Source organism: Heterodontus francisci, chromosome 8 (assembly GCF_036365525.1).
Source record: "Heterodontus francisci isolate sHetFra1 chromosome 8, sHetFra1.hap1, whole genome shotgun sequence".
Taxonomy (NCBI): Eukaryota; Metazoa; Chordata; class Chondrichthyes; order Heterodontiformes; family Heterodontidae; genus Heterodontus; species Heterodontus francisci.
Window position 1 is genome coordinate 36167912 of NC_090378.1, and position 14725 is coordinate 36182636.

General features: G+C 43.5%; 1 protein-coding gene across 2 annotated transcripts; it reads right to left on the bottom strand.

Annotated features, from left to right (window-relative positions):
* Nucleotides 1-1963: 1963 nt before the first annotated feature.
* On the bottom strand, nt 1964-10862 carry nsun4 (NOP2/Sun RNA methyltransferase 4). Of its 2 annotated transcripts, none has more exons than XM_068036945.1 (6): nt 10649-10860; nt 10077-10534; nt 7772-7926; nt 6230-6390; nt 3210-3334; nt 1964-2240 (listed from the first exon to the last, which is right to left on the bottom strand). In XM_068036945.1, exons 1-6 carry the CDS (start codon nt 10748-10750, stop codon nt 1964-1966), a joined length of 1278 nt encoding a protein of 425 aa, XP_067893046.1. In that variant the 5' UTR covers nt 10751-10860. The 2 variants fall into 2 exon arrangements, with proteins under 2 accessions (XP_067893046.1, XP_067893047.1); XM_068036946.1 differs by having other exon boundaries at nt 2197-2283; nt 10649-10862.
* Nucleotides 10863-14725: the final 3863 nt, after the last annotated feature.

Here is a 14725-nt window from a genome sequence, read left to right on the forward strand (position 1 = left end):
TTTAGTATTGGAGTTGCACTTATCCAAGGAAATGGGGAGTATTCCATTACATTCCTGATTTATACCTTGTAGATGGTGGACACGCTTTGAGAGTGAGATGAGTTACTCACTTCAGAATTCCCAGCCTTTGACCTGCTCTTGTAGCTGCAGTATTTATGCAGCTGCTCCAGTTAAGTTACTGGTCAATGGTGACTCCCAGGATTATGATAGTGGGGAAATTCAGTGATAGTAATGCCTTTTAACATCAAGGGAAGATGGTTAGATTTTCTCTCGTTGGAGATGGTCATTGCCTGGCCCTTGTGTGGCACAAATCTTACTTGCTGACTATCAGCACAAGCCTGAATGTTGTGCAGATCTTGCTGCATGCAGGAATGGTCTGCTTCATTATCTGATGAGTTAAAAATGGGATTGACCACTCTGCAATAGTCAGCGAACATCCCCACTTCTGACCTTAGGACGGAGGCACAATTTCTGCTGCTAACGCCTGCTCTCTCCAGATTTACAGATTGTGGAGCATGCAGCAAAGCACCACAAATCTGGACACCTTGTCAGCTGAGTATTGCAGGACACAATCTGACTGGTTAAGGCATCTAAACCTCTGCTCAATGATATGCCTGCTGGCTGAGTGGCTCTCATTGTATGGATACTCAGTTAGTGTCAGGGGTTTCTCAAGGGAGCCATAGTATCAGAGGATATCCCTTGTCACCTAGTAGCCAGCAATGCAGGTTTCTTTAGAGCTTAAAGATTATAAACACATTTTGTCAGTTCTGTGGATAGAAGGCATTCAAGTGCATGATGCGCTGCAAGTGTCACAGACAAGCTGCACATTGAGGGATTGAAATCTTTTCCTGTTCTTGAGTTGAAATGAGGGGCTTGCATGGGCACATGTGCAGTCAACGGCTTCCTTGACCATGGGGAAGCCCGCAGTCCTGTCGAATCCTACAGCTGTCTCTGGTCTTCTCCAGCAACAGGGAATGATATATAATCATTCCTCAGAGCAGATAGAGCCATAGTGACCTACCTCCCTTATGCAGAAGTGCACAAAGGATTGTGATGTGTGCCTTAAATCACTCAAGGCAGCCTGAAAGGTTTATGCTACTGAAACATTAATGCTACTGTGACCTTGACTACCACAAGCAATGTAGGCTATGTTGCAACATTGAGTCTTTGTTCCACGAGGCCACAGATTTCTGTAATAACCTCTTTGGTAAAGCGCACCTCCTCATACACTGGTCTTGAATCATATGAATATAGGAGGTGTGCTCTTTGAAGAGCTGGGTGGATAGGGCCTTTTTTGGGATAAGACATCAGCCATTTGGGACTGAGATGAAGAGAAATTTCTTCACGCAACAGGTTGTGAATTTTTGGAATTCTCTACTCCAGAGGACTGTAGATGCTCAGTTGTTCAGTACATGCAAAACTGAGATCAATACTTCTTTTTGCACACTAAGGGAATCAAAGCATATGATGATAGGGCGGGAAAGTGGAGGCAGCTCAGCCATCTTACTGAATAGTGGAGCATGCTCAAGGGGCCTTATGGCCGACGCATACTCCTACCTCTTATATTCTTAGGTGCCCACATAGGTTGAATTGAAACTGCCCTAAGTTCATCTCATTTAGAACCCCCTATTGGTTCAAACTAATACACCAAGTTTCTAATGTTATTTGAACCCTCCAGTAAGTTTCCCCCCAAAACTCACTCCTAGATAACGAGTAGCATTGATGTAACAACGCACACACAGATAGAGGCTATAATAATCAGAGTTCAACTTTGTTTTGTTTTGTAGTCTATACCATTACATTCAACTGATTAACAGCATCAAGTCACTGTTTCTTAAAGTTTCTTCAAGTTTCATTTTTCGCATTAGAATAATGAGTATTAAAACCAATGGAAAAAATTAGATTTGTAGAAGGAAAATAAAGCCAGTTACTGGTCTATTAAGTTAAAAAAAATATATATTTTTTAATGTATTCTCTGCAGTTTACAAAAATACATTGGCCCATAATTTGCAGTGAGATGCGGAAGGACTAGTTCTCCAACTCTACAATGGTCATTGAAGTTAAACGTGTCTCTGTAAAGGGTCCGGATAGCAGTCAGATTCACCAGACGCAGTTCCACATTATGCTCTGTTGCTGCCACTTCCATTGCTCTCTCCACCACATATTCATTTTGTAACTGGGACAGACTGCACGTTGAGTACATGATTGATCCGCCAGGCTTTGTGGCAAGAATACCAGAACTGAGAACGAAAACCAAAGAAAAATCAGCCGTCACCTCTGGGTCTGAAAGAAAGAACAAACTCTACTGCAAGAAAGACAAGATGATAAAATCTGAGGACTTCTTGGTGGTGGGGAGAAAGTAGAAAAAGAACATTACAGTCAACCTCACTAACAGTCATCGCCTGATGTTCAGACATTCAGGCTTTCGTTATTTGTGATTACCTGATCCTGCTGACCCTGTACCAACACTCATTTTAATACATAGTTGGTATAGAAACATAAAAAATAGGAGTAAGCCATTTGGCCCGTCGAGCCAGCTCCGCCATTCATTATGATCATGGCTGATCATTCAACTCAGTAGCCTGTTCCCGCTTTCCCCCCATATCCTTTGATCCCTTTAGACTCAACAGCTATATCTAACTCCTTCTTTAAAACATACAATGTTTTGGCCTTGACTGCTTTCTGTAGTAGCGAATTCCACAGGCTCACCACTCTCTGGTGAAGAAATTTCTCATCTCAGTCCTGAAAGGTTTACCCCGTATCCTTAGACTATGACCCGTGGCTCTGGACTCCCCCACCATCGGGAACATCCTTCCTGCATCTACCCTGTCAAAATTCAGAACTCCAGTGAATATAAACCTAACCGACTCAATCTCTCCTCATGCGTCAGTCCCGCCATCCCACGAATCAGGAACATCCTTCCTGTATCTACCCTGTCAAGTACAGAGTACACACTTTGTAAAAGAGAACATTGTACTTGTATCTAATTCTATATAGGCTCTCCTGGCAAACTGTTCATGATCAATACAGACAGGGTAAGTTACATGCTCATCACAGCTAACGAGCCTGTATTTCACCTGTCCAGAATCTCAGAAAGGTACAATGGTTAAAACAATGGCATACACAGGAAAATCAAAATACTGAGATACAGAAGGGTGGTGGGGGGGCTGGGGGTGAGGAGCGCAGAGCAAAATAGCAGAAATACTCACACCAGTAACTGGGTCTGTAATAAAGGAAGTCTTTGCCGCTCCCTGAGCCGTAATCGACTAAAGATATTGTTGTCTTCCTCAAGTACCGAGTGTCTGTCAGTTGTACAGGGAACATCAACTAACACCTGCAAGTACCAATTAAAATCAACGACTTTATTATAGACAGACCTTTCAGAAAAGTTACCAGTCTCCAAAATTTCTCAAAAATTTGAAAGGATGTAAATAAATGTTTATATTTTCCCCAAAGTCAAAGTCTTCATTGTCCAACATACCACAGGTTGACAGGCCATCACTCAGGTCTCTGCAACCAACCACTCTGAAATGAGTAAGAATGGCCAAACGGGAAATTACTGTCTGATTTTTTTTTTTTTAAACCCCTCAAGCGGCTGTCAGTTGGTCCCTTCCTATGACACCACGGCCAAAACTTGGAACTTTCCACACAGGAATTGGAGTCATAGAGTTATACAGCACAGAAACAGGTCCTTTGGCCCATCGTGTCTGTGCTGGCCATCAAGCACCTAACTATTCTAATCCCATTTTCCAACACTTGGCCAGTAGCCTTGTATGCTACGGCATTTCAAGTGCTCATCTAAATACTTCTTAAATGTTGTGAGGGTTCCTGCCTCTACCACCACTTCAGGCAGTATATTCCAGATTCCAACAACCCTCTGGGTGAAAATTTTTTCCTCAAATCCCCTTTGTGGGGTGATTAGGAAAAGTTCTCTCCTGGGAAACCAACTTATAAATTAAAGCAAATTCATCAGCCAGAACGGCTGCTGCCAGGCTCCCAGAGCCTGCTGCTCCTCTACATGGGTCTTTATTGAGAAGAGGAGAGTGTTTAAATTTCTCTAACAAAATTACTTCTCTGAGAGTCTCATAGCTGAACTGTATTTTTAAAGTACTCAGCCACTGGTCAAAAGCCAGCTGCTTACTTCTTTCAAACTCCAGATAAGTTTGATTAGCTTGCTTTTTGAGTGTTCTAAACTTTTTGTGATAGGCTTCGGGTACTAATTCATATGTCCCAAGGATAGCCTTTTTGGTCAGTTCATAATTTGATGAACTCTCATCTGGCAATAAGGAAAAAACCTCATGGGATTTTCCAATTAGTATTAAAAGAGACCAGGTCTCAGCTGGTCATTTTAGCTGCCTTGCCAGTTGCTCAAAAGACACGAAAAATACTTCTACATCTTCCTCATTGAAGTTTGGAATTAATTGAGCAAGTTTTAGCAATTTTGTACCAGCCCCGAATTATGCTCCTCCGTATTGGCCATGCTTTCACTGGGGTTATTCTGTCGCCCCCTAGTTAACTCAAGCTGCATCAACTCTCTTCGCATTCTTATGGCAGCATACAAAAAAAAGACAAAGAAAGCCTGCATTTACACAGCGCCTTTCATGACTTCAGAACATCGCAAAGCGCTCCCCAAACAATTAAGTACTTTGTAGTCACTGTTACAACGTAGAAAAAGTGGCAGCCAATTTGCACACACCAAGGTGATAATGACCAGATAATCTGAGGGTTTTTTTGTTACACTGAGGTATAAATAATGGCCAGGACACTGGGAAAAACTCCCCCACTCTTCAAAATAGTGCTATAGGACATGTTGCACACATCTAAGAGGGCCTCAGTTTACCATTTTATTTGAAAAACAGTAGCTCCCATAGCACATCACTTCTTCAGTACTGCACTGGAGTGTCAACCTGGATTATAGAATCATAGAAATTTATGGCACAGAAAGCGTCCATTCAGCCCATTGTGTCTGTGCCAGCCAAAAAAACAGCTATCCAGCCAAATCCCCTTTTCAGCTCTTGGTCCATAGCCTTGTAGGTTACGGCACTTCAACGGCATAATCCAAGTACTTCGTAAATGTGAAAGGGTTTCTGCCTCTACCACCCTTTCTGACAGTGAGTTCCAGACCCCCACCACCCTCTGGGTGAAATATTTTTCCTCAACTCCCCTCTAATCCTTCTACCAATTACTTTAAGTGTATGCCCCCTGGTTATTGACCACTCCGCTAATCTGTCCTTCCTATCCATTCTATCTAAGCCCCTCAGAATTTTATACACCTCAATTAAATCTCCCCTCAGCCTCCTCTGTTCCAAGGATTATATGCTAAAGGCTCCTGTAAAGCAGTACCTTTCAATTTTTTCTGAGAGGGTTCCCTGTAATTACTGACATAGTGCCAGAGCCCTTATCCTAACTTCTGAAGGACAGTACGAACTGAAACTATCATTGAGAACTGTTTTTATTAGTAGATGCCAACAGAAATAATATGCTAGTAAGTCAACTAGTAAGAAAAATACAGAAGTCCAAAGAGTAACAGGTCTCATGGACCTCCCTGGGATTACTCTGACAGACTCTATGGGACCTCAATTTAAAAGCGGATGCTGTGTAAGTGTCAGAGATCCTGAGTATTTTGACAGCAGCTGATTAAGGAAGGGAATAATTGGATTGAAATATAGAGTACATGCCAATCCAAATGTTTTTTCTTCAGGCATTTTCTCACTTTGGAATGATGGATTCTCTAATTTGTACACTTTCTACGTTCTATGCATTTGTATGTCATTACCTGAACAGAAAAATGTTTCTTTTCTCCAACATGGGTATTTTATATCCCCTTTTCAAGCTGCTCACTACCATATGTTTAAGTCGGAGGGCAGGTATGGCTCAGCTGTAGACGTGACCTTAGCATCTGTGGAGTGCACTCCTTACCAGGTTAAGCAGGCAGTGTGACTTCAACGTGGACCAGCCTTTTCCAGCCTGCACTGCTCCCATTTAAAAATGATAAATCTCATCTCTATACAGTGCATGGTCAAGGAGTCTGGCAAAACTCACTCAAATAATGTTGAGCCACAAAGACACCTGAAGTTAAACCTCTTGACCATCTTGTGGAAATCAAGTAGTCAGCTGTGTAGGGTAACAACTGTTAAGTTTTAAAAATATAGCTGGAAGTTCCGTTAGAATGCAACTAGAGGGTTTTTTTTTATAAATCACACGAACATCTGTCACACAATGTACCCACCCGGTCAAAGGTGTTCCTCTCTAGTTCTCCCCAGTGCCTGCCATCAAATGCTGTGATGCGTAGCTTGTCCTCTGTACGGACATTTTTTGGGACATAACTGTGAAGAATTTTACGCAACCTGCTGAGTCGAGATGAGGATATATCATTGACAGCGAGCTGGCCTGTCCCGACACAAAAGAACAAAGTAACGTTTATTCTCATTCTTCAACATTACAGAACAGTTCACGATATGGTATATAAACAAGAAATGCTGGAAATACTCAGCAGGTCTGGCAGCATCTATGGAGAGAGAAGCAGAGTTAACGTTTCAGGTCAGTGACCCTTCATTAGAACCAGACCTGCTGAGTATTTCCAGCATTTCTAGTTTTTATTTCAGATTTTCGGCATCTGCAGTATTTTGCTTTTACGATTATGGTATAGTCTGCTCCTAACATTTTCTCCTCTTCTCATCTTCCTACACTCTATTTTCTTTTTAAAAAAGGTAACAAAAAGACTTGCATTTATAGAACACCTCTCACCACTTCAGGATGTCCCAAAGCACTTTACAACCGGTGAAGCTTAGTCAAGATTTTGGCGTATTTGTAATTGTTATTGAGATGAGGAAAGGTAGGGATGTTAAATGGAACGCCTTCCTGGTACACAGCATCAGTACCAAACATTCCCAGGCTTGGCACAGTACAGGCAGGGGTAGAGTAAAGTTGAATGAACTCTGTTTTTACAAAGTGGATTAACTCCAAACTCAGAAGTGCAACTCACAACTTAACATTAATGCCCCTTCCAAGTGAGACTGCCAATTGATATCAAATTATGGGCCATTTTATGCTAGGAATTACACCTACTGAAAGTAGTATAAAATAATTCAGACCTATTTCATGCTAGACCCTGACAAATAATAGAGAGGAGATTTTTTGATCCTCTCAGTCTTGGCTACATTAGACAATGTACTAACTCCAGCCCAGCCTCACATCCTCCTTATACATTTTACACTCATAAAACTGACTGTGCAACCTCCTAATGAGGTCAGTGCTGGACTATTTTTACAGCAGACTCCCTCTAAAACCAGCAGCTGGAAATCATAAAACACAGCAATGAAACTAACTGCAGGTACAAGCATTTCTATAAATATATATATTTTTTAAATGAACTATTGAATTGGAAAGGAAAAAGTTAGATTTATTTTGAATGTTTCTTTTGCTGAAGGGAAACTTACAAATTGAACCAATTAAGTTAGAGTCATGTTTGCTGAAAACAGATTTAACTGTTTCATATCTCAAAGCAAGTTTCCATCTTCAGGCCATGAACCCTTTCACACCACAGTGGATAGACCATTGCTTGCAGGCCTCTATGAAAGCTGGTCTATAACCAGCTGTTCGCAGGAATTGATTTTCCTCACATTGGGAAGCATACTTTCAGGTGGCACAAAAAAGGTCAGGAATGTATCCCATAAATGTCAGACCATTTTGTTACACTGTCTTCAGAATTTTGAAATGTTGCCATTTTACAGTTTCTCCCGCTTATGCTAAAAAGAACCCGTTAACTTACGACAGCATTCAGTCTGCAACAGTGCCAGACACTTCCCACCAGGTGCTGCACAGAGGTCAAGGACTGTATGACCTGGCTGAACATCCAGAGCGAGTACTGGGAGGAGCGATGCAGCATCCATCAGATAATATTCCAACAATCTTAAACCATCTGCTCTGAAGTAGGGCAAAATAATGTATCAGAATATTTTATGACAATAGTAGAAGTTGAAAAATACCCCACATCTGAGAGGAGTGAGGGGAGGCGAGTTCAATATCCTCACAAAATATCTTATGCAAAGCTTTTGGGAGCTAATGGCTAATTTGAAATGGAATCATTCCCCACCCCCCCCCGCCACACCCCCCGATATTATTTTGCATTTATCTTCCCTCTCTTTTTAAAAATCCCACCACTTTTCTGTTTTTCACTTCCCATTACATTTTTTAAAAAAGCATTTTAGAATATGATACAATTTGAACTGCTAAGAGGTTGGCACGAGTGGGCTTCTGCTGACAAAAGGTGACTTTCATCTGAACTGGAGTTTGGCACTGAGATAAGGTAGGCCTGCATCTACAAAAAAACAAGCAGCCGCAATTAGTTAAAACTAATTTGTTAATCTTGACTAAAAGAGGAGTATATTCGGTCAGGGTTAGGAGTTCAGTTACTGGTGCATGCAGCATATATGCAGGTGCAGGATATCCAAACTCAGCAAAGTATCCAGTACTATACATGTCAAATCAGTTAACTGTGTTGCTTGAGAAGAGGTTTGCTAAGGTTCTGGGCCAACAGACTACTTTTGGAAAGATTTCCAAAAGGGGAGGAAAGATTTCTGAAAGACCCTATGCAAAAGTGGATCATCCTACAAATAGAGATGAATGAAACAGAAGAAAGTTAATTGGATGATGATCCACAGGGAGAAGGAAGAATCAATACACGAAAACTCTGTGGGTCTGGATTGTCTAACAGGTAAACGGTTCTCACCACCCCCAAGGAAGATGGAGGCATAGGGAGTGTAATCATGAGCAAAGCCACTATACTGTGACACAGGGCTTACCCATCAGTAGTGTGGAACCTGTGTAGAGATTCTAGGATTAGAATTCGGTGGATGGACAACCTGGCCTCCTAGGTGTTATGAGATATAAATGAAAACTGATGATTGCACAATATTCAGCACCATTCGTGAATTCTTCAGATACTGAAGCAGTCCATGTCCCTATGCAGCAAGACGTGGACAACATCCAGGCTTGGGCTGATAAGTGGCAAGTGACATTCGCGTCACACAAGTGCCAGGCAATCACTATCTCAAACAAGAGAGAATCTAACCATCTCCCCTTGACATTCAATGGCATTACCATCGCTGAATCCCCCACTATCAACATCCTGGGGGTCACCATTGACCAGAAACTGAACTGGACCAGCCACGTAAATGCTGTGACTGCAAGAGCAGGTCAGAGGCTGGGAATTCTGTGGCAAGTAACTTACCTCCTGTCTCCCAATGCCTGTCAACCATCTACAAGGCACAAGTCAGGAGTGTGATGGAATACTCTCCACTTGCCTGGATAGGTGCAGCTCCAACAGTCATGAAGCTCAACACCATCCAGGACAAAGCAGCCCGCTTGATTGGCACCCCATCCACCACTTTCAACATTCACTCCCTCCACCACCGACGCACAGGGGCAGCAGCGTGTGCCACCTACAAGATGCACTGCAGCAACTAACCAAGGCTCCTTCGATCGCACCTTCCAAACCTGCGACCTCTACCACCTAGAAGGAAAAGGGCAGCAGATGCATGGGAACACCACCACCTGCAAGTTCCCGTCCAAGTCACACACCATCCTGACGTGGAACTATATCGTCATCCCTTCACTGTGACTGGGTCAAGATCCTGGAACTGCCTTCCAAACAGTACTGTTGGTGTACCTACACCACAAGGACTGCAGCAGTTCAAGAAGGCAGTTTACCACCAACTCTCAAGGGTAATTAGAGATGGGCAATAAATGCTGGCCTAACCAGCGAAGCCTACATCCCCTGAAAACAAAATCCAAAAATCATGTTTCACATAGGAACTGATGGCATTGGAAAGAGTGGAACAGAGCTCTTGCAGAGAGACCTTCAGGAGTTAACTAACAATTTCACAATTATAACCGATGACCAAAAGATGGGTGAAAACAGTCCTATCGGGAAGTAGTTGGCTTCAACTTGACATCGTTCCATAACGGAGTTGAGATCAGTACAATATCCCTGCGAGAAATGTGAATACCAATTTGTCTCGTTCAACAATCAAACTTCGAAACCGCACGAGGTTTACAACAAGTGACTAAAATACCTTGCAGGCTTAAAACGTGTGATGCCTCCCCTTGGAAAAGTAAAACACTTGAGGTTCGGGCTAATGGGTAAAGACTGTTTCATTTCGAGGATGGATGGCAATTCCTGGTCCGTGTTACTGCTGAACACTGAGGGCTCAGAATAAGACTCGGGAGTTTGCAGATTCGGAGGCAAATCCTGCATTGCCTCCAGTTGAGGGTCCGCGTGTGATGTACAGACCGGCCCCTGGCATTCCGATTTCCTCCGGGCCTCGTACACAAAGTCTAAGGCCTGCTGCCGCTCCATCTCGTGGATCACTTTGTCCACGTCCCCGAACCCGTTGAGCAGAGCCGCATATTTCTGCTCACAGAGCAGACTGAGGCGGATGGAGGGCCACAGGTCCCCGAACTGCAGGCTGTAGTTCATGTCCATGTTCTGCAAAGCCAGCTGAGTGCTCGGGACCCTCGGCCGGGACGAAGCCTGGAGATTGAAAGCAAAGACTGTCAACATTATTGAAGGTGGTTTCTCACCGAGATTGTACACGCGCGCGCACACATTTAACTCCATCACTGATCGACTTCTTCTCCGACTCACCCATTTCTTCTTGTAAATGTTCCGCCGCTGCAGCCGCCGCCATTCTCCCAGTCTCTCGGTTAAAAGCTTCAGGCGGGAACTCGATCTCCTCAGCGCCGCCATTCCGTCCCCCACTTCACCGGTCCCACCAGAAACTCAAACCGCTCCACAAGCGTTCCGCCTACTCCAACATTGGGTTGGGACTGGGTCAATCTGTCTGTTCCTCTCTCCACAGGTTCTGCTTGACCTGCTGAACGTTTCCAACATTTTCTGGTTTTGTTTCAGATTTCCAGCATCCGCATCGTTTTATTTCTTTCCATGTAGCTGGCTTTATTCCAAATCTTAGAATTATTACATGAAAGAAGCAAGTGTAGTTAAAAATGTGAAAAAAGGCTTGAAAAGCACAGCAAGTTAGTCAGCATTTCTGAAGAGGGAAATATAGTCTGCATATCAGGTTCTACATGAACGCTGATGACGCCCAGCTCTATCTCACTACTATCTCTGTCAACCCCTATGCTGCCTTTGTACTGCTTGTTTGACATCAGTCCTGGATGGGCTGAAACTTCTTCCAATTCTTCTTCTTCTTTGGTCTCCTTGTCTCGAGAGACAATGGGTAAGCACCTGGAGGTGGTCAGTGGATTGTGAAGCAGCACCTGGAGTGGCTACAAAGGCCAATTCTAGAGTGACAGACTCTTCCACAGATAAAATTGGTTGTCGGGGCTGTTACACAGTTGGCTCTCCCCTTGCAATTCTGTCTTTTTTCATGCCAACTGCTAAGTCTCTTCGACTCGCCACACTTTAGCCCCGCCTTTATGGCTGCCTGCCAGCTCTGGCGATCGCTGGCACCTGACTCCCATGACTTGTGATCAATGTCATAGGACTTCATGTTGCGTTTGCCGACGTCTTTATAAAGGGAGACATGGACAGCCGGTGGGTCTGATACCAGTGACGAGCTCGCTGTACAATGTGTCCTTGGGGATCCTGCCATCTTCCATGCGGCTCACATGGCCAAGCCATTTCAAGCGCCGCTGGCTCAGTAGGCCGCCTCGAGGACTTCTGTGTTGGAGATACGGTCCTGCCACCTGATGCAAAGGATTCTCCGGAGGCAGCGAAGATGGAATGAATTGAGACGTCGCGCTTGGCTGAAATATGTTGTCCAGGCCTCGCTGCTGTAGAGCAAGGTACTGTGGAGACAGGCTTGATATACTCAGACTTTTGTGTTCCGTGTCAGTGCGCCATTTTCCCACACTCTCTTGGCCAATCTGGACATAGCAGTGGAAGCCTTTCCCATGCGCTTGTTGATTTCTGCATCGAGAGACAGGTTACTGGTGATAGTTGAGCCTAGGTAGATGAACTCTTGAACCACTTCCAGAGCGTGGTCGCCGATATTGATGGATGGAGCATTTCTGACGTCCTGTCCCATGATGTTCGTTTTCTTGAGGCTGATGATTAGGCCAAATTCAGTGCAGGCAGCCGAAATCCTGTCGATGAGTCTCTGCAGACACTCTTCAGTGTGAGGTGTTAATGCAGCATCGTCAGTAAAGAGAAGTTCCCTGATGAGGACTTTCTGTACTTTGGTCTTCGCTCTTAACGGGCAAGGTTGAACAACCTTCCAATTAAACGTTGAAAACATAGAAGACATTGTCTTTGACCTTGCCATGAACAGCATTTCCTCACCATTGATTCCATTCCACTCCCAGACCACTGTCTCAGGTTGAATAAGGCTGTTCAGAGCCACAGCATCCTACTTGACCCCAAGGTAAGCTTCCAACCCCATAACCTGTCCATCATAAAGACTGCCTGTTTCCACCCTGGCCTCAGCTCATCTGCTACTGAAACTCCCATCTATGCTTGTTACTTCCAGACTCGACTATTCCAATGCTCTCTGTAAATTTGAGCTCATCCAAATCCCTATTGCCTGTATCCTAACTCTCATCAGGTTCCATTCACCCATCTTCCCTATGATCGGTGGCCTACATTGGCCACCAATGCCTCAATTTTAAAATACTCATCCATATGTTTAAATCCCTACATGGCCTTGTGCCTTCCTATCTCTGTAATCTCCTCCAGCTTTACCATCCTCTAAGAGCTCTGGGTTTATCCAACTCTGGCCTCTTATGCATCCCCCACTTCCTTTCCCCCATCAGTAGAGGCTGTGTCTTCAGCCATCCAGGCCTAAAGCTCTGGAATTCCCTCCTTAAATCTTTCAACCTCTTTCCTCCTTTAAGATGCTCCTTAAAATCTATCTCTGACCAGACTTTTAGCCACTTGCCTAATATCCCCTTCTTTGCCACAGTATTAATTTTTGTCCTGTGAAGAGCTTTGAAATGTTTTGCTGTGCTAAAGTTGCTATATGAGTGTAGGTGGTTGTTGTTGGGCAGAACCATATCCGGAATCTTTTTAAAATTGCTTCACTTTTGCTCTATCTTCGAATATTATGTTCCATTGCGAATAAATGTTAGTGTAAATGTTTTTGGTGAATAACTGGATAGAAAAATTTCCAACATGCGCAACTTTAGTTTTATAGTATAGTTTCTTAATTTTTTTTGGTATGTCTTATTACCACTCTTGTTTTAACAAATCTCATCTTTAGTGGCTTACTGTAGGTGCCAGTGTACTTGGGGAATAGGCCTCCATTTTAAGTATCATCTGTATAGCTATCTATATTTAAAAACTCTATCACCACTCCAGATGCCACAGAATGTCTGAAGAACTTCCGTTTATATAGCACCTTTCACAATGTCCCAAAGCACCACAGCCAATTAACTACTTTTGAAGTGTAGTCACAGTTCTATTTGTAGGGAAATTGGGCAGCTGATTTGCATACAGCAAGGTTTTATAAACAGCAATGTGATAAATGAGTTGATTTTTAATTATGTTGGTTGAGGAGTAAATATTGGTCAGGATACCAGGGAGAACTCCCCTGCTTTTCTGTGAAAAGCATGATGGGATCATCCACTTGACAGGGCAGACAATCTGACATTAAAGGCCAGCTCAGGTCTGGTAATGAAACCCAACCTGAACCCGACAGAACCAAATCCGACCAGAGTCCTTCCAATTTTTCCCACGCCTGACCCAACCCGACCATCAGTTAACCTACCTTCCGTTTTTCACTTTGTTGCTATCTGCACAAGCTTAAAATAACTTAACAAAACCACCCTTCTAGTCCAAAAATTAAATTAACAGCAGACCACTTACTTGAGCTTGTGATAGAGCATGTTTGACCCAGCCCGGCCCTACCCGAGCCCCATTGCCGGACCCAGAAGTGCGACCCAACATGTTGTCGGGTTTGGGTCGGGTAGCCGGCCTTTAGCTGACATCTCATTCTAAAACATGGCCTTTGCCAGTTTGAGCTGTGATGGTTGATGTCTGTTCCTGGAAGAGGGAGACCCAGTACAGTAGCAGCCCTTGTTGGTAAGGCTCTAAGTGTACCAAGGTAAAGGCTGGAGTACAAAATATAGGGTGGCCTCAATTAACTACTTTTCGCAATTTCATAGTATTACTGGTTCCTACATACATATTTTCGATCCTTCGGACAGATCCATTCTTTGTATGTTGTCGACGTGATCCAACACTTTGAATCTCTCAATATCCAAGAGGTTGCCCAAGTGGGATACTTGCATATTTTTTATTTAATCCTTTCCCCTAATACTACAGTTTCAAACATAATCACCACCCAGACTATAACTGGGCAAATAAAATTGTGAGAACAAATTGAGTTTTGCCTCAGCTAAGTGTAGAGGTGGGTCTGGACTTGGCAATAATGGCAGTAAAGCCAATATGTAAAATTCTTAGAGGGCTTGACAGGGTAAATGCTGGGAGGACATTTCCCCCGGTAGGGGCATCTAGAACTAGGGGTCACATCTGAGTAAAGGTCAAGACTAAGGCGAGGAAAAATTTCTTCACGAAAAATGGATTGTGAATTTTTGAAATTATCTACTGCAAAAAGCTGTGGCTGCTCAGTCGTCGAGTATATTCAATTCAGATCAACTAATTTTTGGATGGGGGATACTGCGGGAAGGTGTAGCTGAGGTAGATCAGCCATGATCTTATTGAATGGCGGACCAGGTTTGAGGGGCTGAATTGGTCTACTCAGGT